Here is a 26,104-nt window from a genome sequence, read left to right on the forward strand (position 1 = left end):
ATTTCCAGAATTTGGGCCACCGCCCACTCCTTGGTCTTTTAACAGTGCCTTGGAACTGTCATGGCACCTCTGAGTGTGTCATTTCACTTGCTAAATTGAGGATCAAGGTCTAGTTTTGTCTGCTATCTTCAGCTCAGTCATATCTGACTCTTTGCGATCCCATGGACTGCAATACCCCAGGCTTCCCTGTCCTTCACTATCTCCCAGAGCTTGCTCAAACTCATGTCCATCGAGTCAGTGATGCCATCCAACCATCTCATCCTCTGTTGTCCCCTTCTCCTCCTGCCTTCAGTCTTTCCCAGCATCAGGGTCTTTCCAGTGAGTCAGTTCTTTGCATCAGGTGGCCAAAGGATCGGAGCTGCAGTCTGCCATCTTGGTCCCGATCGATTCCAATCAGTTTATGTTCTGTCCTGGACTGTGTCATTCTTTGAAAGGCTGTGCTCTGCCCCTTTCCCTTTTGTTACACTTGCACATTATTTGTCATTTCCCCCTTGTTGCTTTTAATATTTTATCTCTGTCTTTAATTTTTGTCAGTTTGATTACTGTGTATCTTGGTGTGTTCCTCTTTTGGTTTATCCTTCCTGGGAGACTCTGCTTCCTGGATTTGGTTCACCATTTCCTTTCCCATGTTAGGGAAGTTTTCAGCTGTTACCTCTTCAAATATTTTCTCAGGTCCTTTCTCTCTTCTCTTTCTGGGACCCGTATAATGTAAATGTTGGTGTGTTTAATGTTGTCCCAGATGTCTCTTAGGCTGTCATTATTTCTTTTCATTCTTTTCTGTATATTCTGTCCTGTGGCAGTGATTTCTACCATTCTGTCCTCCAGGTCATTTATCTGTTCTTCTGCCTCAGTTATTCTGCTATGGATGCCTTCTAGTGTATTATTCGTCTTTATTATTCATCTCTGTATGGTTCTTTAATTCCTGTAGGTCTTTGGTGAACATTTCTTGCATCTTCTCAATCTTTGCCTCCATTCCTTTTCTGAGACCCAGAATTATCTTCATTATCATTATCCTGAATTCTTTTTCTGAAAGTTTGCCTGTCTCCATTTCATTTGATTGTTTTTCTGGGGTTTTATCTTGTCCCTTCATCTGGAACATAACTTTCTGCTTTTTCATCATGATTAACTTCCCGTAATATGGTTTTTGCTTCAGCCTCTGTGAGGCTGTGCAGATTCTTCTGTCTGCCTTCTGATGGATGAGGCTAAGAAGCTTGTGTAAGCTTGTTGACGGGAGGGACTGGCAATGGGAAAAACTATTTTTTGCTCTAGTGGGCAGGGCCTTGCTCAGTAAAACTTCACTCCAGTTATCTGCTGATGGGTTGGGTTGTTCTCCCTCCCTGGTAGTTGTTTGGCCCAAGATGACCCAGACTGTGGTAGGGTTAGGAACTCCAAGAGGATTTACGCCAAGGGAAACCTTTCTGGCCTCATCCCTGTGGCAGCCCCTACTGACCCTTGCCTCCAACAGGAGGCCCTCCAACACAGCAGGTAGTTTTGGTTCGGTCTCCTCTGGGTACACTGCTCCTTTCCTCTGGGTCTTGGTGCGTGCAAAATTTTGTTTGTGGCCATCAAGACTGGAGTCTCTTTCCTCCAGTCCTCTGAAAGTCCTATAATCAAATCCCACTGACCTTCAAGGTCAGATTCCCTGGGGATTCCCAGTCCCTTTTTTGAATCCCCAGGCCTGGAAGACTGGGATTCAGAACCTTCAGAACAGTGCCAGAACTTTTGTATTATTGTTCTCCAGTTTGTGGGTCACCCACCCGGTGGTCATGGGATTTGATTTTATCGTGATTGTGCTCCTCCTACCAACTCACTGCTGTTTCTTCTTTGTCTTTGGACCTGGGGTGTCTTTGATGGTTTCCCATGTCGTCCTGTTGATGGTCGTTCAACAGCTAATTGGAATTTTGGTGCTCTCAGAGGAGATGAGCGCACATCCTTCTACTCCACCATCTTGAACCAGAACTTGTACAGATTTTTAACTGTGGATTCAAGGTGTCCACTGAAAAGAGCACAATTTGAGAGTTGTGAGTTAAGTTTATCTGGGGCAAAATGATTGATTGCAGCCAGGGAGGCAGCACATCAGATAGCTCTGAGAGACTGCTCCAAAGAGGCAGTGGGAGGACCATCAATACATGAGGTTTTGGTGAAGGTTGAGTTCAGTACCGTTAAGCACTCATTTTACAAAAGGTTTTCTGCTAGTTCCAGAGCATCAGATGTTACCATGAAGGGGTTTAGTGCTTTTCTAGGTATGAGGGGCCGAAAGGATTGAGATTATAATGTTCCTAGAAACTAAAGACACAGTGCGTCACTCCCCTGAATTCCCTCAGGGGATGTTGAGGGTCAGCAGCTGCAGCAGCACAGGGTTCAGTCTCTGCAGAGGCAGATGGCAAGTACCCTTGCTCAGCTGTTGGCAGTGTAATTGGTAAGTGCCAATTTGTAGCTGACAAAGGCTTTTTATAAGACCCTTATAAATAAGTTATTTACATGTAAATGTACTTATCATATTGGAGAAGGCAATGGCATCCCACTCCAGTACTTTTGCCTGGAAAATCCCATGGACGGAGGAGCCTGGTAGGCTGCAGTCCATGGGGTTGCTGAGAGTCAGACACGACTGAGCAACTTCACTTTCACTTTACACTTTCATGCATTGGAGAAGGAAATGGCAGCCCACTCCAGTGTTCTTGCCTGGAGAATCCCAGGGACGGGGGAGCCTGGTAGGCTGCCGTCTGTGGGGTCGCACAGAGTCGGACATGACTGAAGCGACTTAGCAGCAGCAGCATACTTATCATATGCAATGCATATTTGCAAATGCTGTGAAATGGGAAGATTTACCATATCCAAAGCTATACAGTATATATTCCCATCCTTGTGTCTTATTTTTGGCACTTAGTGATCCTCCAGTAGGAAAGCACGCAGTCTGTTTAGATTTTAATGCATTCCCATTAGAAAATAGCCACTTCTTCAGTCCTTTGTGAACATTACTGCTTGTCAGGAGAGGTTTGTTGATGAATATGCTGTACATGTAAACCGTTTAGAAGCAGAATCATAGCTGTCACAGGCATGCTCTCTTTTCCAGTCCATTTCACTTCCATTTTCTTTTTTTTTTTTTACTTTAATTTTTAAACTTTACAATATTGTATTAGTTTTGCCAAACATCGAAATGAATCCGCCACAGATATACCTGTGTTCCCCATCCTGAACCCTCCTCCCTCCTCCCTCCCCATACCCTCCCTCTGGGTCGTCTCAGTGCGCCAGCCCCAAGCATCCAGTATCATGCATCGAACCTGGACTGGCGACTTGTCTCATACATGATATTATACATGTTTCAATGCCATTCTCCCAAATCTCCCCACCCTCTCCCTCTCCCACAGAGTCCATAAGACTTATCTATACATCAGTGTCTCTTTTGCTGTCTCGTACACAGGGTTATTGTTACCATCTTTCTAAATTCCACATATATTCGTTAGTATACTGTATTGGTGTTTTTCTTTCTGGCTTACTTCACTCTGTACAATCAGTTCCATTTTCTTTATTAAACCTTTTGTTATTTCTGACTACATTTCATTTGTCTGAATGCCCTTCCCAGTAGCATTTTTTATTTTGGCACTGAAATATATTCCCTGTGTTCTTATTTTCATGAGGCAAAGTCTTAAGGTTCTCATGGATCCCCCAGTTTCTGAATACTATTTCAGTAAGTTACTCTTTTTTAAAATGCATGTGGGAACATGAGAGGGGAAAAAATAAAGGTGCTCAGGCACTAATTGTTGACCTTACACAACTTTTTAGTATACGCATTTCAAATTAGTGTCTCCAAAAAATTACCTGTGAGTCAGACACGACTGAGCAGCTGAACATCACCACCACATTTCAGAGACCTTTGAAATCATTAGTGAACTATCAGAGCTGACAATGGTAAATCTCAGAATATCGAGAATCTATTGTTGTTGTTCAGTCACTCAGTCGTGTCTGACTCTTTGTGGCCCCATGGACTGCAGCACACCAGGCTTCCCTGTCTTTTCACTATCTCCTGGAGTCTGCTCAAACTCATGTCCATTGAGTTGATGATCCATCCAACCATCTCATCCTCTGTCGCCCCCTTCTCCTCCTGCCCTCTATCTTTCCCAGCATCAGGTCTTTTCCATTGAGTCAGCTCTTGGCACAAGGTTACCAGAGTATTGGAGTTTCAGTCTCAGCATCACTCCTTCCAATGAATATTCAGGACTGATTTCCTTTAGGATTGACTGGTTTGATCTCCCTGCTGTCCAGCTGTCCAAGGGACTCTTCAAGAGTCCTCTCCAGCTACCACAGTTCTAAAGCACCAGTTCTTCAGTGCAGTATGCAGCCTTTTTTATTGTCCAGCTCTCACATCCATACATGAATACTGGAAAAACCATAGCTTTGACTAGACGGACATTTGTAGGTGAAGTAATGTCTCTACTTTTTAATATGCTATCTAGGTTTGTCATAACTTTTCTTCCAAGGATGAAGCGTGTTTTAATTTCATGGCTGCAGTCACCATCTACAATTATTTTGAAGCCCAAGAAAATAAAGTCTTACTGTTTCCATTGTTTCCTCATCTGTTTGCCAAGAAGTGATGGGACTGGATGCTATAATCTTAGTTTTTTAAATGTTGAGTTTTAAGCCAGCTTTTTCACTCTTCTCTTTCACCTTCAAGAGGCTCTTTAATTCCTCTTTGCTTTCTGCCATAAGGATGGTGTTGTATAATACTACAGCAATTGTGTGTCTATTACCCTCCCTTTCCACTGTAGTAGATTGTTAGATAGTTGGGGTGAAGGTCTTCATGTTACCTTTTATCCCCTCAAGAGCTTAATGTATTGTGCATATCTACAGTGGCTTATCAGTGGATATTGATTTAAGTCACTGATTAGCTTTGACCTGTTAATTGGTTCAGTTTGGCTTCATATTTCTCAGTTCTTTGTTTTAGTTGGTTTTACCTGGAAAAAACTTAGTGATCTGAGAAAGGTTATTTTGTGAGTGCTTATGATTAACCCTCAAAGTAAATTTGAAAATAAGTATACAAGGGTGATTATGATACATCAGTCATAAATTATGTTGGAGATTGTTTCAGAGACATTCTGCTTCTTTGAAATAATTCTTTATTTCCATGGATACTGGCATAGGGTTGTAGATACAGGGTTGCAAAGATTATTAAAAGTAAAGTTTGGGGGAATGGCGAGTTAAGAAATGTACACCATCAGTCTGGCCTTGGCATTCTGCTCCTTTGAGCAAAATAGATCTGTTGCATTCAGGTGCATTTAGATATGAAGAAGCTGGATACATTTCTTTTTCTAGCTGGAATTTGTTTACATGATTATCTTTAGAACCTAGTAAGCTAATTTATCATTTAAATCAGTTTCTATCTGACTGATGTGTGCAAGGAACTACTTTAGACATTGCAGAGGATATAAAAAAAGACTGATATTGGTAACTGTTTATTGAGAATTTGTAGTATGTAATGTCATTGTTTTCTGAAGTGGATGGATGAATGGAGATATTGGGAAATGGACCAAACAGGAAACAGATTATGGGCAAAACAATTTTACATTGTGATTAAGTTGCCATGAAGAGAGTGAGCAGGGTGTATAACACTTACAGGAGGAGAAGGATCTGTGTCTATTTTGTCTGCACACATATATAAATACATACATAGCACTGTTGGCGGGGTATGGTTTTATTTTATTTATTTTTTAGGGTATGATTTTAGATACGAAAATTTCTCCCATTCCCATTCTTCTGATTACAACTAAGAAAAACAACTCTGAATTTTATACTTGTGTCTTTTGCATCTTTAGATCTTTGCTAATCTTTTAAAAAAAGAAAGAAAACAAAGATTGCCCTTTAAGCCTATCTTTTGGCAAGCTGAATTATCCAGAGAGAAGTTAATCATGTTTTATTTTCTGTATAATTAATTTTAGTATTACTTTCTACCTACAAGTGTGAGCTAGAGCAGTGCTTCTCAAAATTATTTTTTTTGCTGCAGCCCATTGTAAGAAATATAGTTTGTATCATGAGCCAGTAGTTACATATGTAAATATATAACAGGGAAAAAAATCTCATCAGGGATTAGTCATTGTGCTTTATTATTTTCCATTTTGTTCTGTTTTGTTTGAATTGGACTAGAATTACCTTGAGAACCTTTTTATTTAGTAGGTTAAATTATAACTTGAAGGAAAGTAAAAGATGAAGAAAAGATATATTCTATGGTGGAAGGAATGGTGTGAAATGGAAAAAGAAATGTGTGATAAGACTAAAAAATTGTCTATGTCGAATAAATCATATTCAGTTTTTAGAAATTTTTCTGAACATTTTTCCTGGTCTTGTTTTTGCACTTCTTTTATTTATGAAGTTGCAATTATATAAAGTGAAAGTGAAGTTGCTGAGTTGTGTCCGACTCTTTGCGACCCCATGGACTGTAGCCTACCAGGCTCCTCCATCCATGGGATTTTCCAGGCAAGAGTGCTTAGTAAAATTTACAGCTATTGGATACAATGGTATACTATCATTTCCCTCAAGATATTGTATTTTTCACTTCTGACATTTTCATTTGGTTCTTTTTTGTAGTTTCTCATTCTTTGCTGAAAACAGCATTAATTGGAAGAGTTTTCTCCTTTACCTTATTTATAATGATTATAACTTCTTTAAAGTTCTTAGTGATAATTGCAACAGAAGCGTTATCTTGTTGTTAGCATCTGTTGGTTATTTTTTTTCCCTTGATCAGTGTGGACAGATTTTCTGGGAGAGTGGGTGAGTGAGTGAGAGCGAGAGAGCGAGACAGAGTGTGTGTGTGTGTTTTGCTGTGTCAAATACATTTGGCTCATATACTGGATATTTTCAGTATTGTGTTACTTTATTCTCTGAAAAATGTTGATTTTTGTTTAGCAGACATTTAGGTTGGTTTGATTCAGGATGCAAGTTCTGTCTTGCCTTTTTCAGTTCAGTTCAGTCCCTCAGTCATGTCCCAACTCTTTGCGACCCCATGGACTGCAGCACGCCAGGCCTCACTGTCCATCACCAACTCCCAGAGTTTACTCAGACTCATGTCGATTGAGTCAGTGATGCCATCCAACCATCTCATCCTGTCGTCCCCTTCTCCTCTTGCCTTCAATCTTTCCCAGCATCAGGGTCTTTTCAGATGAGTCAGCTCTTCGCATCAGGTGGACAAAGTATTGGAGTTTCAGCTTCAACCTCAGGCCTTCCAATGAACATTCAGGACTCATTTCCTTGGATTGACTGGTTGGATCTCCTTGCAGTCCAAGGGACTCTCAAGAGTCTTCTCCAACACCACAGTTCAAAAGCGTCAATTCTTTGGTGCTCAGCTTTCTTTATAGTCCAGCTCTCACATCCATACATGACCACTGGAAAAACCACGCCTTGACTAGACGGACCTTTTTGGCAAAGTAATATCTCTGCTTTTCAATATGCTATCTAGGTAGGTCATAACTTTCCTTCCAAGGAGTAAGCGGCTTTTAATTTCATGGCTGCAGTCTCCATCTGCAGTGATTTTGGAGCCCCCCCAAAATAAAGTCAGCCACTGTTTTCCCCATCTATTTGCCATGAAGTGATGGGACCGGATGCCATGATCTTCGTTTTCTGAATGTTGAGCTTTAAGCCAACTTTTTCACTCTCCTCTTTCACTTTCATCAAGAGGCTCTTTAGTTCTTCGCTTTTTGCCATAAGGGTGGTATCATCTGCATATCTGAGGTTATTGATATTTCTCCCGGCAATCTTGGTTCCAGCTTGTGTTTCATCAGTCCAGCGTTTCTCATGATGTACTCTGCATATAAGTTAAATAAGTAGAGTAACAATATACAGCCTTGACGTACTCCTTTCCCTATTTGGAACCAGTCTGTTGTTCCATGTCCAGTTCTAACTGTTGCTTCCTGACTTGCGTACAGGTTTCTCAAGAGGCAGGTCAGGTGGTCTGGTATTCCCATCTCTTTCAGAATTTTCCACAGTTTATTGTGATCCACACAGTCAAAGGCTTTGACATGGCCAATAAAGCAGAAATAGATGTTTTTCTGGAACTCTCTTGCTTTTTCAATGATCGAATGTCAGTTCAGTTTTCAAAGCATTTCTTACGCTGTTTGGATGTGCTCAGCATTTGTGCCACTCAGTTGTCTAGGTTCTGGGTAGTGGTTTACATAGGTATTAATTCTCAAAGCCTTTTCACGGCTTCTTTGGGTCTGTTTCACGCAGGCGCATTTCGGATGAGTCCAGGACTTCAGTTGGTGCACAGATTCAGGGGCGCCCCTTCTCTAGTTCTCTCTGGGATTCCCCTTCTCTCTCCAGATCCCAGTGCATCCTTTTCCCTGTTCTCTGGCCAGAAAGTTAGCCTTCAGAGAGAAGTGACAAGAAAAAGAAAATGGTGTTTTTTGGATAGTAGGGGCCTTTTTTTCCTGTCTGGAGATGGCTTTTCTCTTGGGTTTTTGGTGCTGAAGTGGCACCAGTGGCTCACCTTTAACACTTAGCAGGGCCTGGGAAGATCAGGGGGAGCAGGAGTTTTTCTTCCCTCACCCCAGCCTCCCCCCAGTAGCAGGGAAGATTCCTTTTACCTAGTCTTTTGGGTGGCTGAAGGGGATTTCCCTTCAGTGCTTTTGATTGTAGTATGGGCTTCCCTGGTGGCTCAGAGGGTAAAGCGTCTGCCCGCAATGCGGGAGACCTGGCTTCGATCCCTGGGTCAGGAAGATCCTGTGGAGAAGGCAGTGGCAACCCAGTCCAGTACTTTTGCCTGGAACATCCCATGGATGGAGGAGCTTGGTGGGCTACAGTCCATGGGGTTGCAAAGAGTTGGACACAACTGAGCGACTTCACTTTTTGATTGTAGTATTGTCTGCACCATTTGATAATGCCAGCTCTGGGATCAAAGCCAGAGACAACAGAGGAACACAGAAGACCGTGAAATTTACTTCAACATCCACACGCAGCTCCCTCCCCCGCTGTAACTAGTCATTATTCAAGTTTAACTCCAGTCGGTCTGGTGTCCTCTTTTCAGAGTTCTCGTGTAGCTAGTTACTTTTTTATATTAGTCTGTAGGGTTTACTTGTGACAGTAGGGGAGAGACACCACAGTTGCTTACTCCGTTTTGACTAACTCCTGTGTACTTTTTTAACTTAAACTTTTTATTTTGTACTGGAGTATAGCCGATTGACAGTATTGTGGTAGTTTTAGGTGAACAGTGGAGGGACTCAGCCATGCATATGCATGTACCCATGCTCCCCCAACTCCCCTCCCATCCAGGCTGCCACAGAACATTGAGCAGAGTTCCGTGTACTATATGGTAGGTCCTTGTTGGTTATCCATTTTAAACATAGCAGTGTATATATATATTCATTGGGCTTCCCTGGTAGCTCAGTGGTAAAGAATCCACCTGTCACTGCAGGAGACCTGGGTTCGATCCCTGGATCAGGAAGATTCCCTGGAGGAGGAAATGGCAACCCACTCTAGTATTCTTGCCTGGGAATCCCATGGACAGAGAGGAGCCTGGAGGAGCCTACAGTTCTTGGGGTCGCAAAAGAGTCAGACGCAACTTAGCAACTAAATAACATGTCTATTATAAACTCCCTAACCATCCCTTCCCCACACCCCCCCACTGCAAACCCTAAGTTCCTTCTCTAAGTCTATGAGTCTTTTTCTGTTGGTAAGTTCATTTGTATCATTTCTTTTTAGATTCCACATGAAAGGGATGTCATAGGTTATTTCTCCTTCTCTTTTTTTTAAGAGTGTTTTTTAACCCCATTTATTCCAGACACTTGAAAAGGTTGTATAAATTTGAATGTTGAATGAAAGGACCATGCAGATAAGTTCTCGTGGCCTGTATTTAGTTTTCTAAAGGATAACCTTTTGGGGGAGAGTTGATAGTTTTTCTTCGTTACTAATGCAGTGTTAAGTGTTCCTTTTTGACAGTATTCAGGACTGTAATATTAACCTTAGATGTCTGTCATGCTTGAGAAATGAGGTATTCTGCTTTCATGCATTGGAGAAGGAAATGGCAGCCCACTCCAGTGTTCTTGCCTGGAGAATCCCGGGGACGGCAGAGCCTGGTGGGCTGCCATCTGTGGGGTTGCACAGAGTCGGACACGACTAGCAGCAGCAGCAGCTTAATAATAAGCTAATTATTTATGTGAAACTGCTTGTAGCTGATAGTTACAGATAATTATTATGAAGGATATAAACATTTGTGTCGTTACAGTACTCTTGTTGGCACCTTTATATATATGACCAAATTCTGGCCCCCCTCCCCCGCCCCCCGCCATTTTTTAAACTAGAGAATTTCTCCTTCTCTCTCCAAAAGCTTGGTATATAGATTTGATCTTATTGGACAGATTTTTGCATAATTCAGATTTAAAAATTTTTAAATAGGCGTTTCCTTTTTATAATATCTTATAATTTAAAGGGATTCTGGTTTTGACATTCTGAGAAAGATGTACAGTACTCTTCCCCATGTCACGTTGTTACCTTCATTGTTTACTCAACTATACTGTCCGAGGTGTGTCTGTTTGTTCATTGGAACGTTGTCCATCTCCAGAAGCAGCCCATCAGTTCGTGAGAAGGGACTATATACTTGCTGTATTGGACCCATAGTGCCTGGCATTAATTGAGTATCTTTGGAATGAGTGATGAATTGTTGGATTATGGGTGATTTCAGAGAAGGCAATGGCACCCCACTCCAGTACTCTTGCCTGGAAAATCCCATGGACGGGGGAGCCTGGTGGGCAGCAGTCCACGGGGTCGCTAAGAGTCGGACACGACTGAGCGACTTCACTTTCACTTTTCACTTTCATGCATTGGAGAAGGAAATGGCAACCCACTCCAGTGTTCTTGCCTGGAGAATCCCAGGGATGGGGGAGCCTGGTGGGCTGCCGTCTATGGGGTCACACAGAGTCAGACACAACTGAAGCGACTTAGCAGCATGGATGATGTGCATATTTTGCCATCTACATGCTTTTTTTTGCATTTTTAAGTTTTTCCATTCTAAAATATATTTATAACCAGAAAAAAAAGTTATTAAGACTTTTTTTTAATATTATTTTTTATGTTCTCTCACTGGTTTTTAGATGTCACATCTCAGGTTTTGTGCTTTGATGTTTGCAATTATTTTAAGGGCCCCCCCCCCTTTTTTTCTTCCTTTAAGATGCATTTGAAACTTTGTTCTGAAGTTGTCATAGTGTGTTAATGTTAGTCCCTCAGTCTTGTCCGACTCTTTGTGACCCCATGGACTGTAGCCCAACAGTCTTCTCTGTCTTTGGACTTATCCAGGCAGGAATACTGGGGTGGGTAACCATTCTCTTCTCCATTTGAACCACCAGGGAAGTTTCCATACTGTCACAGGATTCAGTATAAAATTGGGAGTGCTGCCTTGGTTAAAAGCCTGATGCGATGGTCCTCACAGAATCTGTGATATGTCTTTTACTTAGCCTTTGCTCTTTAAAACATTCTGTTTGCTCAAGAATATTGCTGCTTCAGTAGAAATTAACCCAAGTTTTTGGAGAGTTTTGTTTTACTTTTTACAGAGATATGCTTTCAGAACCTTAGGAAAAAGTCAATATTGTTCACATTATTCTTGTAGAATATGATTTTCTTCATGTTGAATCTACTACTGTTAGTCTAATGTTAGTGTTCTCTGGTCACATTTTGTTATGTCCTGTGTGTCTGATTTTATATGTCACTTTGTTACATGCTTCTGGTATCAAACTTTTTTTTTTTTTGGTATCAAACATTTTTATGTTGTGTTCCAAACCAAAATTAATATGGAAGATTGTGCCATATAAAGAAAGGAGACCTTATATATTAGGGAGTGAGAAATTTTGGATATAGAGAATATATAATTTTTGATTTGTTGAGGCAGAATTTGTAATGAAGTGTATTGATTTTCAGGTATTAAAGTTGGTGAATATTATGCTCTTTAAAATGACTATCAGTGAAACTAGACTGTTACTCAGCTTTTCATTCCTATATGCAGAATACTGAGTTTCTATTTTTTAAAGTTATTTAGGAAAAGGCAGAGAAGTGTTTTATTTTGAAGTTATAGTTTCTGCTTTGAATTATAAAAATGATTTTTTTTGCAAAAATATTTATGTAAAGTAAAAAGTCTGTACCGTCAAGTTAGAAAACTTCAGATAATCACTCACAGCTTTCTTCTGCTTTATTCATTTTCTGTTGCTGTGTGACACATTGCCACAAATTCAGCTCGAGGCTTAAAGCACCATGTGTTTATTTCACAGTTTCCATGGATCAGAACCAGGTACGGGTTAGCTGGATCCTCTGCTTATGGTCTCAGCAGGGCGAGGTCAATGCGTCAGCAGGGTTGTGCTCTCATTTAAGATTTGTGCTCTCCTCTCCCCCAGTTCATTCACATTGTTGGGAATATGGTTTCTTAGCGTTGTAGATGGATCGAGGCCTCATTGTATTTGCTGGGTGGGGGTGGAGGAGTCCCTGAGTTCCTAGCAGACACCCTCGGGTCCTGCTTGTCATGTAGCCTTCTCACGTGTGTATTCACATGGCCATAACGGGGCTAGTTCTCTGGTGTCTCTCGTGTGCATGTGCTAAGTCGCTTCAGTTGTGCCGGACTCTGTGTGACTTTATGGACTGTAGCCTGTCAGTCTCCTCTGTCCATGGGATTCTCCAGGCAAGAATACTGGAGTGGGTTGCCGTTTCCTCCTCCAGGGAATCTTCCTGACCCAGGGATTGAACCTGTGTCCCTTATGTCTCCTGGATCGGCAGGTGGTTCTTTACCACCAGTGCCACCTAGGAGGCCCAGGAGTCTCTTCTTAGGAGGGCATAGTTCTGCTGGATGAGGACTTCACTCTCAAGACCACGTGCCTGTGTGCTTGCTCACTCGCTGAGCTGTGTCTGACTCTCTGCGACCCTGTGGACTGTACCCCACCAGGCTCCTCTATCTGCGGGATTTCCCAGGGAAGAGTACGGGAGTGAGTTGCCGTTTCCTTCTCCAGGAGTTCTTCCTGACCCAGGGACCGAACCCTGCATCTCCTGCATTGGCAGGCGGATTCTGTACCACTGCATTGCCTGGGAAGCCCACCCCTCCATCAAGGCTGTTTCCAAGTACAGTTGACTTTAACAACATAGGTTTGAACTGTGAGGGTTCACTTACATGTGGAAATTTTTCAGTGGTAAATAGTACAGTACTACGCAACCTGTGGTTGGTTGAACCCATAGATGTAGGACCTTAGGTAGTAAGGACTGACTATAAGTTGTGTGTGGATTTTTGACCATGTGGAGGGTCATCATCCGTAACTCTTGGGTTGTTCAGTGGTCACTACACAGTCACACTAGGGGTTGGGACTTCAACATATGAGTTTTGGGGACAGATACACTCTGGAAGGCCAGGATTGGCCTTAGAATTAGAACAGGGTTGTATTAAAATATAATTGTTATATTTTTCAGAATAATGTATGCATGTAATTTTTTTTCAAGTACAAAAGAGATTTTATTGGAATCTCTTCCTTCTCATCCTGTGGTGGATCTCCAAACAACTTCAGTTCTTCTGATAATGTTCATATCACTAACCAATAATTTTATATGTGTTTCTTTAATGTTCAGTTTTAGACATTATTTATTGACGTTTTGGATGAGGTGTTAGTTCATTGTGCTGCTCATGCTCTCTGAGTACCTTGATTTTAATGGATGAGACTCTGGATTTTTGCAGAGCAAGTTATTTCCCTCTTTGGCTGTATCTTGTGTATATTGTGGCTTGTGGTTTCCCCTTTGTTTCATCAGTTAACCAGTCCTCATCACGTTTCCACTTTCTGGAAGTAGGTGACAGCTTAACCTTTTGCCCTACTCGTAACACCTGTAAGAAATTATTCCTTTTTTACCGTGCCAGTAAGGGGAAGAAAAGGAAAAAGTGGTTAGCATGCTGTCTTGGATCGAAAGTACCAAAATTGCGTCAGTTCCAGGAACTTCTGTGATTTCTGATTTCTAAGGGCATTTGAAGGATCCTGACTAGTATCTTCAAGGCCTAACGGACCACTGTTGGGAAGAATAAATTGGGTTGATTAACATCTTAGGTTCACACTTAAGTTTAATTCCTATTAGACCTAGAATCAGCAGTCTTGAAGCATAAGATTGATCTGTAAATGAGCAATACTTCACCCTAATTTGCTGGTTCTCTTGGATTTTTCATGTCATAAGTTTTTTGTTGCATTCTTTTCAGGGTCATAGTAGAATTCATTTACTATTGCTTAAATTGGAAAGGCACTAAACTTTTTGTAGTGAAGCGTTTGCTTGAAATAGCAAGCATGAAGTACAACATTTTGTTGAATTTTGGGTAATGAGCGTTACTCAGTACATAGATGAGGGAGCACCTGAATACACTTTGCAGGACATGAGATCGTTGTGTTTATTCAAAGGTAGACAAGTGAACAAAACTGTTTATAAGATTAAGAAATAAAATTGCCTGCTGTCTTGCCATTTCCACCACATCTGTGGTTAGCTTCCTCCATGAAGTCTTGAACCCCTCAAAGTCAAATACCATGAGGGTTGAAATCAACTTCTTTCAGACCCCTGTTAACATTGCTATGTTGACCCCTCCTATGAACCATGAGTGTTCTCAGTGGCACCAAGAATGGTGAATCCTTTCCAGTAGGTGTTCCGTTTACTTTGCCTAGAACCATTAGAGGAATCACTATCTGTTGCAGCTATAACCTTACTAAATATATTTCTTATTAAGACTTGAAAGTTGAAATGAATCCTTGGTCGAAAGTTGAAATGAATCCTTGATCTATGAGCTACAGAATGGATGTTGTGTTAGCAGTCATGTGAACACCAATCTCCATCAGAGCTCTGGCATGATCAGATGTGTTGTTGATGAGCAGTAATATCTTGAAAGGGTTTTTTTCCTGAGCAGTAGATCTCAACGATGGATTTAAAGTATTTTCAGTCAGCCACATTGTACATAGATGTGCTGTCATCCAAGTGTTGTTGTTCCAGTTAGAGAGCCCAGGCATAGAGGATTGAGCATGATCCTTCAAGGCGGTAGAATTTTCACAGGGTGGATGAGTATTGGCTTCTACTAGTCATTGGCTGCATTGGCCCCTTACCAGAGTGTCAGCCTGTCTTTTGAAACTTTGAAGGCAGGCATTGATTTCTCGTTAGCTATGAAAGTCTACCTGACTTCTTCCAGCTTAAGGCTGTTTTGTTTACACTGAAAATCTGTTGTTTATGGAGATACCTTCATTAATTATTGGAGCTAGATCCTCTGCATAACTTGCTGCATCTTCTCCATCAGCATTTGGTGCTTCACTTGCGCTTTTATGTTGCGAGATGACTTCTTTGCTTAAATCTCATGAATCAGCTCTGCTAGCTTCACACTTCTGCAGCCTCCTCACCTGTCAGCCTTCAGAGAATTGAGCAGAGTAGAAACTTGCTCTGGCTTTGGCTTTCCGGAATGTGGCAGCTGGTTTACTCTTCTCTCCAGACTAAAACTTTCTCTGTATCCGCAGTAAGGCCACTTTGCTGGCTCATCATTTGTGTGTTCATTGGAGTCGCACTTAATGTCCTTCAAGAACTTTTCCTTTGCATTTACAGCTTAACTGGTGCAGGAGGCTTATTAGCATGTCCTCTTCACTAACTAACCCAGAGTTGCCACAGCCTTCAGTGTGTCTGCAAAACACAGTGAAGTGAAAGATGCCTCTTATGTGATAGCAGCTGTGTAGCCTTCAAAGCCTAAAATACGTGCTGTGCTGAACCCTGGCCTACTCAGTAGTGGACAACTTTAAAAGTCTTTGTTAGAATAAGCTTTTTGGTGGGGTAGCCAGACAGCAACTAAGAAACTGTTTAGGTTAAAGATTCCTCAGGCCTTGATTAAAGTCATTAGAAACGGATTTGATTTGAAGTTATTTTCAGATCTAAAAATACTCATTTCATATGGTGCCTACAAGTGATAAAGTAGAAAATTTAAATGTTACTGATTCTTCAGTGTACCTGAAGGGAGTTGGAAAAACAAAAGAATACCTGAATTGGACTGAAAAGCCAGGCTGCTGTTTAGTATCTTTCCTGTGAATCAATAAGTCAATCTTTCCTGTGAATCAATAAGCCAAAGAAAGGGCAATACTGGGATGTTGTTAAATCTGAGTAAAGGCATTCTGTGAAGAATTAGATGACATGATCTATTCCTCTTCTCTGGTGATTAGATTTTAAGAAGAAGTGAGATTTTAGAGAATCTTGTTGGATAGTTAGTTGAAAGCATATGTATTAAGTGAACCTTTGAAAAGTACTTACTAATTGCTTAGTATTTCTCTAAGTAGTACTTTTAAGTTTTTGCAGTAGGTACATTTTTTAAAAGAGCGTCTCTGATAAGAGCTGACTTTTGACACTGTTGAAATGTTTTGTAAGTCTAAATTACATTTCCCCTACTTGGTTCTTCCCACCCCACCCCCAGCGCCTCCCTCCCTCCCAAAAAGAAGAAAGCTTTTGATCTGCTAGAATATGGACTAGTGCTTGATCGAAACTTTAGGGTGATTGAGACTTTAGGGCTTTACCACACAAAATGAAGTGAATTGTCAGCTCTGGGAAGACCTTGAGGCGTCTTCGTTGTCCCAGTAATATAAATTAGCATGGAATGTCCCTTCAGGAACCTGAGGGAATAGGTGTTTGATGCACACTTGAATATTGTTCATTTAAATGGAAAATGCCTACCAAAGATAATTTTAATAATGGCTAACCCTGTTGAGTGATTTAAGTGTGTTTTAAAGCTTTATATGCAGTGTTTCTGTGAAATTAATATTTTTTCTATTTTGTAAATGAGAAAACTAAGGTTCAGAGGTTTGGCAGCTTGTAACATAGTTGGAATTCAAATTCAGGTGTTTCTGTGCAAAGCTTGTACAATCCTGTGTCTTATATGTATTTGTCCGCTTAAATTTATTCTTAACAAATTCTTATTCTCTATCAGACACTGAGGATAAAGAGTGGATAAAGGGAAACAAAGATGTAAGCAGAAAAGGCAGAGTTTCTGTTCTTAGAGCTTGTTTTCTAGTAGAGTAGTAGCAGCAGAAGTAGAGTGTTGCTCAGTCATGTCTGACTCTTTGCGACCCCCTGGATTGTAAACTGCCAGGCTCCTGACTGTCCATGGAATTATCCAGGCAGGAATACTGAAGTGGGTTGCCATTTCCTTTTCCAGGGGATCGTCCCAACCCAGGGATTAAACCCAGGGCTCCCACATTGCAGGTGGATTCTTTACCACTTAGGAGAGGGCAGGTCTGGATCTCAGATGGGCTGCAGTCTGTACCTGCCAACAATTTCTGGGAAATTGAACTTTGCTTTACACAGTTTACTGTAGATACTGCAGAACGTGTTCATGTTATTTTGCTCCTGGCGAGTTGACTTGCATGCAGTTAGATTTTATAAAACAGTCAAGTAGAAATTGAGGCCATGAGCATATTAAAATTTGGTGTGAGTTTAACAGAGGAGGCTTCTTAAAGGATATGATGAGATTGTGACCCTGGTTAGGATTACATCAACAAGTGGACACCTCTGTGGGAACTTAAAGGGAAAGATGTTTATATTTCTACCAGGGTTCATTTCAGCTTGCATAGTTCTTGGGGTACAGTTCACCTCTTACTGCTTAAACTCCTTTTAAAGGAACTTATGTCTTTTGTCTCATGATTGTCAGTCTTTGTCATCCTTGGAACAGTCCTTTTAAAAATCAGATATTTGTTAAATAATCATACAAGTGTCACATAACTGTGATGAATGTTTCAAAGGTGAATGCCAGTACAGTGAGGGTATAAAGGAGACAGTTCTGATTGGGCACATGTAGGGAAGGCTTTCCTCATTAGGAAAACCAGTGGGGATACCCTGGTTCTGTACCAAATAGAGGAAGGCTTTGTGGTAGGGAACTGAAAAAAGGCCATTGTGCCCAGGGCAAAGAGCTGGGGAAGGGCGCATGGCAGGAGATGAGACAGAAATTAAACCAGGCACGGGCATTGTTTACTTAGATTTTTGTTTGTGTAGCGAGTGGAAAATCATTGAACTTTTTAAGGTGGTAGAGGAGGTGGGTGAGTATCAGTCACCTGATCAGATCAGTTTTTGAAAAGATAGGCATGCTATCTCCATGTGAGAGCTGAAGGTAATTTGGATGTGGGTCATGGTGGTGGATGGAGGAAGAAGAGACAAATATGGAGAAAACTGGGTAAAATTCAGTAGAATTCAGTGATAAATAGGTTATAAGGGGTGCTGGAGCAAATACATTAGAGGACTACCTAGTTGGTTAACCAGCTAAAGCTGTTTTGAATTGCTTTCATAGTCTGTTCCAGTTTTTTTTTTTTGGCTGCGCTGGGTCTTTTTGGTGAGGGCTTTTCTCTTGTTTGGCGAGTGGGGCTGCTCTAGTTGCAGTGTGCAGGCTGCTCATTGCTGTTGTCTTGTTGGGGAGCACAAGGGCTTCAGCATTCTGGGCTCGTGGGCTCAGTCATCGTGGGTCCTGGGCTTCTAGAGCGCAGGCTCAGTAGTTGTGGTGGACGGATTTAGTTGCTCGGCGGCATGTCACATCTTCCAGACCAGGGACTGAACCTGTGTCTCCTGCTTTGGCAGGCAGATTCTCTACCACTGAGCCACCAGGGAAGCCCTGTTCAGGTTGGTTTTTCAGGATCATGATGGCCAAAGCTTGGTCTCTCGACTTCTAGTTAATTGTAGTTAAATTCCTAGCATTACCTAGTACCCACTTTTCATCCAGATTTGTTTAAGCTTAGTTGTCTTTTGGTTAATTCCCCTACCTTGTCTTCAATTGTTTTCTCTCTAAGCAATAGTATTCTTTGCTTATATGAGAAATTTTAAAACAAATTTTGGGGGGAATGGTGGGATTGTTGCTAAACATGAGGTCTCTTGACTTCTGAAAGCAATTATTTGGAGACATCCTTCACATACCACACAATTAACCAATTGAAAGTGTGTAATTCAGTGGGTTTTGGTATGGTTGTGCAGTCTTCACCTCAGTCCATTTTAGAATATTTTCATCACCTGAAAAAGAAATGCTGTACTCATAATCATCACTCCTCATTTCTCCCCAACTGGCCCAGCTGTGGACAGTCCCCAGTAGATTTCTTTTTCTGGACATTTCATATAAATGCGTTTCTATAACGTGGTCTTTTAAGTGCGACTTTTTAAACTGAGCCTGTTTTCAAGGTTCATCTGTGCTGTAGCATGCATCAGTACCTCATTCCATTTTCATGGTTAATATTTCTGTAATTCGGTAGAACACATTTTGCTTATTCATTCCTCATTTGATGGACATTTAGCTACTTTCCAATTTTTAAATGAATTTTTAATAATGCTGCAGTGACTGTGTACAACTTTTTATGGGAACATATATTTTCACATCTGTTGGGTATATACCTGGGAGTGGAATTGTTGCCTCATACTGCATATTATTATGTTTAATTTTTTTAAGAACTGTCAAACTGTTTTCCAAAGCTGCTGTACCATTTTGCATTCCATTAGGAATATGTCAGGGTTCCAATTTCTCTACATTCTTGCTAACACTTGTCTGTCTCTTTGATTATAAGCAAGTAAGTGTAAAGTGATAATCTCATAGTGGTTTTAATTTGTATTTGCTTGATGGCTAATGATGCTGAACTTGACTTTTAAAAGAAAAGCAGCACTTTTAATTTCACTGAGGATGTAAAAATAGAAATGTTTGGTAATTTCATGTAATTGCATAGAGACCATTAGTTTTACTGTGTTTAAAATTTGTTCTTTTTCATCAGTTGTATTCCCTGAATGACTACAAGCCACCCATTTCTAAAGCGAAAATGACCCAAATTACTAAGGCAGCCATCAAAGCTATAAAGGTGAGTAACACTTTTTACTCTGCTGTTTTCAAAAGGAAATACTCCACTGATATTTTGGAGGAAGGTTAATTTTTACAGATTATGTATTTTCTTCATCTTTACAAAGTTAGTACATGTTCCAAAGTTGGAAAAACACAAAAATGAAAATCTGTCACGTACAAACCCTCCCAACTAGAGATAAACATTTAATATTTTCATAAATATTCTTACATAAACTTTGAAGCAGTCATTTTCCCTTTTCATAGGTAAGATTTTGGATTCAGGCACATTGTGGAGAATGTGTTTAACACTGTTATTTGTCACACTGACTTTATAGAATCTTGAAATACTAGTTAAGAGTTTTCTAAATAAAACTTAATGTGTTGGTTTTTTTATCCTATTGATTGTACTATAGATTTGAAAATGGACCTTTATGGAAAATAATTGGACTACACTGTACATAGGACATTTAAACTCTGGGAAGAGGCCACAGGTATTTAGCTGTTACTTTGACACAGTAGTTTTGAACCTGTGTTGACATATGGGTACTGCTACTGCTTTGTCGCTTCAGTCGTGTCCGACTCTCTGCGACCCTGAAGACGGCAGCCCACCAGGTCCCCCGTCCCTGGGATTCTCCAGGCACGAACACTGGAGTAGGTTGCCATTTCCTTCTCCAATGCATGAAAGTGAAAAGTGAAAGTGAAGTCGTTCAGTCGTGTCCAACTCTTAGCAACCCCATAGACTGCAGCCTACCGGGCTCCTCCATCCATGGGATTTTCCAGGCAAGAGTACTGGAGTGGGTCGGCATTGCCTTCTCTGTGACTTATGGATACTTCTGAAAATCTCAGACGATTGGACTGTCCAGAGAAATACACACATATAAAAAATTTTGCCTCAGAAGGTTGGACTGTTTCTAGAGAAATGCACATATGTACAAAATTGTGAATAGAAGTTCTTGGCTTTAGGGACCTTCTGAAGCTCAGCCATAGACACCTCTCCACAATGTCCTTGTCCCCAAAGCTAAGACTCCCTATTCTAGTCTGGTTGTTAAAAGTGAGTATGAGTGAGTGCTTATTTTTAATTAAGTAGATCTGCTGTAGATTTTCAGTGATATGTTTTTCTACTCTGTGTAAGAACATCAGCCATAACCAGAGGCACCATTATTTAAGCAAGTTACCTTTATTTTTTTGTTTTTGTTTGTGTTTTTGGCCTCACAGAGGAGCTTTTTGAATTTTAGTTCCTCAACCAGGGATCCAGCCCTCGGCTCCCAGCAGTGAAAGCGCTAAGTCCTACCCACTGAACTGCCAGGGAATTCCCTGGATAAGTTATCTTTGAATAACAGCATTATCTGTTAGATTTAACAGATGATTCTTCATAGACAGTCTCTATTAGGAGAAAATTTAGATAGTTGATTTTGCAGCATTCTAACGGCCAAACCTTAGTTTTCATACTTGTAATCAATGTCTAAACAGTATTAGAGTTCAAATGTAGAATATGAAAGAGAGATAAGGACAGTGAGCAATAAACACGTTTAACCTGGAGAATTTTCTTCAAAGAAGTGATTTTTCAGGGACTCTGATGAGTAATAGTTTCTTGTGCTTTCTTTTTGTTCTCCATCTTTGTGGTCTGATTTCTGTGTGATCCTGAGAGTGTGCAGCATACATATTATCATTTTTGTTCTGTTAAATGGTTGATGCATTTTTTTTTTTTCTGAGTTTTCATTCTCTGAGTGGTTGATGCATTTTAATAAAAGCTTTTGTTGGACAGAATACTTTTTAATTCATGACCTTTAAGGAGTAGGTATTAACATTGTTTACATTTTTCAGATGTTGGAAGTGTCTAAGAAAATTAATTTGCAACAGTGAGAATAAAAACAGCTAGATTTTAATTTTTCTCTTAGTCAAGAGAGAAAGCATGGTTTACAGTCTAAACATGGTTTACTGTACTATTTTGATTTACTGGTCTTAGTTTTTTTAATTTTGAAAAAATAAAAGCATGTTGCAAAATACAGTGAGCAGTACATAGCCGCTTAGCATTGCCAGGTATTAGCATCTTGGCTAGTATATTTGGTTAGTTCTCTGCATGTACACACAGACACACACACACACTTTGTCAGGTTTTTTTGACTGAGTCATTTGAGAACTCATTTCAGAATTCATTTAGAATAGCACATAATCCCTAAATACTAGAATTTTAATGTCCTAAAACAAAGAGATTTCATAGATCAGCAAAACACATCCCATGCAAGAAATTTTACTTTGATGCAACATTATTATCTAATATAATCTACACTTTGATTTATCAGTTGTCTCAATACTAACTTTAGTAGCTAATCCCTGCACTTGTGCATTTTCTGGATCCGGTCAAGATCCTGTCCTGTATTTGTCCTTTACCCAGCCTTTTGCTTTGTTTTTCTTTTGTTTTTCATTGACATTTTTGAAGAGTTTAGACCAACGGTTTTGCAGTACTGCATTACTTTAAACTGAATTTGATGCATATATAAATTGATATTTGAACTGCCTTTTTCAGTTAAATGATACTGTGTTTCATGTTAAGGTAAGTCATTGGTATTTTGTCAGTGTTAAGAGATGATTATTTTGATGGGTGTTTGTTACCATTGCACGCTGTCAACAAAACCTCTGATCACCTGTAATGGAAAAAGACCTATGTGAATAGAATCTTCGAATTAACATTTAGTAAGCTAACATTGGAAAAGGCAATGGCACCCTACTCCAGTACTCTTGCCTGGAAAATCCCATGGACAGAGGAGCCTGGTAGGCTGCAGTCCATGGGGTCGCTCAGTCGGACACGACTGAGCGACTTTACTTTCACTTTTTACTTTCATGCATTGGAGAAGGAAATAGCAACCCACTCCAGTATTCTTGCCCGGAGAATCCCAGGGACAGAGGAACCTAATGGGCTGCTGTCTGTGGGGTCACACAGAGTCAGACACGACTGAAGCGACTTAGCAGTAGCAGTAGCAGCAAGCTAACATGGCAGAAAGTGAAGAGGAACTAAAAAGCCTCTTGATGAAAGTGAAAGAGGAGAGTGAAAAGGTTGGCTTAAAGCTCAACATTCAGAGAACGAAGATCATGGCATCTGGTCCCATCACTTCATGGGAAATAGATGGCGAAACAGTGGAAACAGTGTCAGACTTTATTTTTCTGGGCTCCAAAATCACTGCAGATGGTGACTGCAGCCATGAAATTAAAAGATGCTTGCTCCTTGGAAGGAAAGTTATGACCAACCTAGATAGCATATTCAAAAGCAGAGACATTACTTTGCCAACAAAGGTCCGTCTAGTCAAGGCTATGGTTTTTCCTGTGGTCATGTATGGATGTGAGAGTTGGACTGTGAAGAAAGCTGAGCGCCAAAGAATTGATGCTTTTGAACTGTGGTGTTGGAGAAGACTCTTGAGAGTCCCTTGGACTGCAAGGAGATCCAACCAGTCCATCCTAAAGGAGATCAGCCCTGGGTGTTCTTTGGAAGGAATGATGCTGAAGCTGAAACTCCAAGACTTTGGCCACCTCATGTGAAGAGTTGACTCATTGGAAAAGACTCTGATGCTGGGAGGGATTGGGGGCAGGAGGAGAAGGGGACGACAGAGGATGAGATGGCTGGATGGCGTCACTGACTCGATGGACATGAGTCTGAGCAAGCTTTGGGAGTTGGTGATGAACAGGGAGTCCTGGTGTGCTGCGATTCATGGGGTCACAAAGAGTCGAACACAACTGAGCGACTGAACTGAGCTGAAGCTAACATTTAGTTTTAGTCTGAATTACAAATCATACATAAAGTAACTAGAAGTAAGAAGCTCTGGCAAGGTGTTTTCCAGAAGAATTATTATTTAATAAAAACCACTCAGTGTGTAAATAACATTTTATATATTGGTTTAAAATATTTAGTTATTTATAAAGTGCCTGATAACTTTTAAGTAGTTGTTTTGGCAGGTTTTTTTTTTTTTTGCTTAACTTTCTGTTGAGTAGACTGTTACTTTGCAGTAAGGAAACTGTATTGTAGATTTTGATTTGGTGAATATGATTAATGAGGGTTTCCTATGTTTTTTACTTTATAAATGTTGGATTTTATGCTGCAGTTGAATGGTCTTGTGTCTCAGTCTAAGTGGATGCGCCTTAAAAGCCTAAATTATGGGATCACACATATAAAACAAAGCACAATTGAGGCTAGTTTTTTAAACAGAAATATGTTGATTATGCGATTGCCACTGAGCTATTAGGTACAAATTCCAGATAGTTTTTGTTTAACCTATAATTTTTATTTTATTCATTTTCCAGTTTATTCATAGTGTTGTTTTATAAAACTTAAACATAAAGGGTTTTCTCAAAATTAATAAAAGCTCATTTCTGATTTTTAATCCATGTGCTCCCTTCTCTTCTGCTGAATTCATTTTGACTGATCCATTCGAACATTGTACATCTCTATATTTTGTTATATATACTTGCTAGCTTAATATTCTAGGAGAAGCAGAAGATAATGAAGTTGAAGGCAACTCCCTTGCATACATTTATTAATGTTCTTTATTTTCAGTTATTTGATTTTTCTATGGCAACCCACTCGAGTATTCTTGCCTGGAGGATCCCAGGGACTGGGAGCCTGGTGGGGTGCTGTCTATGGGGTCGCAGAGTCGGATACGACTGACGCAACTTAGCAGCACTAACCTAATTTAGCCAATAAAATGTTACTACAGGAGATCTTTACTTTTCCTTCCAGGAAGGAAGAGTGTATATCTACCAGTGGCCTACCACTGTATTTTGCATGTAACACACTTTGGGTATATTGACCGTATACCTGCTTCAAGGACCTTTACTGACCATAGCTGGTGCTCGTGTTTATGTTTGTTTATGTTATGTTTATCTCAGAATTCATGATTAAAATTCATTGCTTTGTTGATAATGAATTTTGAAGACCTTTGAAGCTTTGTTAAACCGTAAATTTAGCAGGAAAGTTCTAATCAAACATTTAAAACCTCTTTTTTTTTCTTTTAGTTCTATAAACATGTGGTACAGAGTGTTGAGAAATTCATTCAGAAAGTAAGTATATAGTTTTCCATGTATATGCTAAAGTTCTGTAACTGTAGACTAACACCCTGTGCTATTCTCTTTTCAAATACCCAACTTTAAATTGTTTTGATGACTGTTCAAAAGTGATTCCATTTGTTTTAATTTCTAATTAAGAAATAAAATGAAACTGCCTTTCAAATAATTCTAAAAACGAAAGCTTTCAGGTAGATGTGTTTGTTAATTTGCATTGCCATAGTGAGCATCTGTTCCATGAAGAAAATATTTCAGTATGATTTTTTTAATGAAATTTTAGATTCATTGCTTTTTATATAGCCTTTAGAGAAATTCTCCTTATTCATTTCAAGCTTAATGCCTAGAGAGCAGTCTTCCTTGTAGATAAGATGTAGTAAATGTAGTAAAAATGCTAGCCGCTTTTCTTCTGCTGATTCATTTTGTTCATCCGTTAGGACAGTATGCATCTCTACTTCTTATTATTAGACCTGAAGTTCCATTTTCCAGGGTAAGCAGAGGGAGACAAAGTTGAAAACAGCTGTTTTTGCATACATTTAGTAATTTTTTTGGTAACCAAAGCCCAAGGTGGCTAGGTTATATTTCTTTGCCCCTTGTGATCAGTGCCTTATCTCTGCCGCTTTTTTTGGGCAGGAGTACCATAAGACTTAGGATTTGTAAAATGATACTGTAGGAAATCTGTCACTGAATTGAGGTTTAGTATTCTGCCCTTTGTTCACTTGCCTAGATGTGAGCAGAACCAGTGTGACAATCAGAGGTGAATCAAAGGACATAAATTGCAGTGTGTTTCTTGAGTGAAAATAGCTGACCGGAGGAGGGTGCGTGGATCAGAGTAGTGTTACTGCGTCTCCAAACTATCTGGATAATCTTGAATAAATCAGTTAACTTTTATTTGATTCAGGTTTTTTCCCCTCTTAATATCTTGTTTTCTCAAAACTTAAAGTATTGATAAAACATATTTTGAGATGAACAGCTAGTGAATTGAAGCTTAAGGTATGGGGTAAAATAACAGGTATGCTGTATGTCTAAGGTAAATCTAACTGTAAGATAGAAATATTGGTGGTTAGAAAGTTTCATTGTTATAAAACTTTAAAAAGATTCAAATGTCTAAACAGTGTGTCTTAAACTTTTTTTGTGCATAAGAAACTTGCACAGATTACCTAGGAATCTTGTTGAAATGCAGGTTCTGATTCCCTGAGGGTGGGTCATTTAGACTCTGGTAAAACCAGAGCAGATCAGGCTCTGATTAAGTGTGTC

General features: G+C 40.1%; 1 protein-coding gene across 13 annotated transcripts in view; it reads left to right on the forward strand.

Moving 5' to 3' along the window:
• The window catches only part of SCAF8 (SR-related CTD associated factor 8), a 218,797-nt gene that overhangs the window by 22,386 nt on the left and 170,307 nt on the right, over positions 1–26,104 (forward strand). For all 13 annotated transcript variants that reach the window (XR_009738602.1, XR_009738598.1, XR_009738603.1 and 10 more), the window contains 2 exons: positions 19,734–19,817; positions 24,803–24,847. Coding sequence is in view for 5 of the 13 variants with exons in the window: in XM_061428392.1 (XP_061284376.1) it covers positions 19,734–19,817; positions 24,803–24,847 (129 nt within the window). In the remaining 8 variants the exon portion in view is untranslated. The remainder of the gene's footprint in view (positions 1–19,733; positions 19,818–24,802; positions 24,848–26,104) is intronic.

The sequence above is a fragment of the Bos javanicus genome, chromosome 9 (genome assembly GCF_032452875.1).
Source record: "Bos javanicus breed banteng chromosome 9, ARS-OSU_banteng_1.0, whole genome shotgun sequence".
Lineage (NCBI taxonomy): Eukaryota > Metazoa > Chordata > Mammalia > Artiodactyla > Bovidae > Bos > Bos javanicus.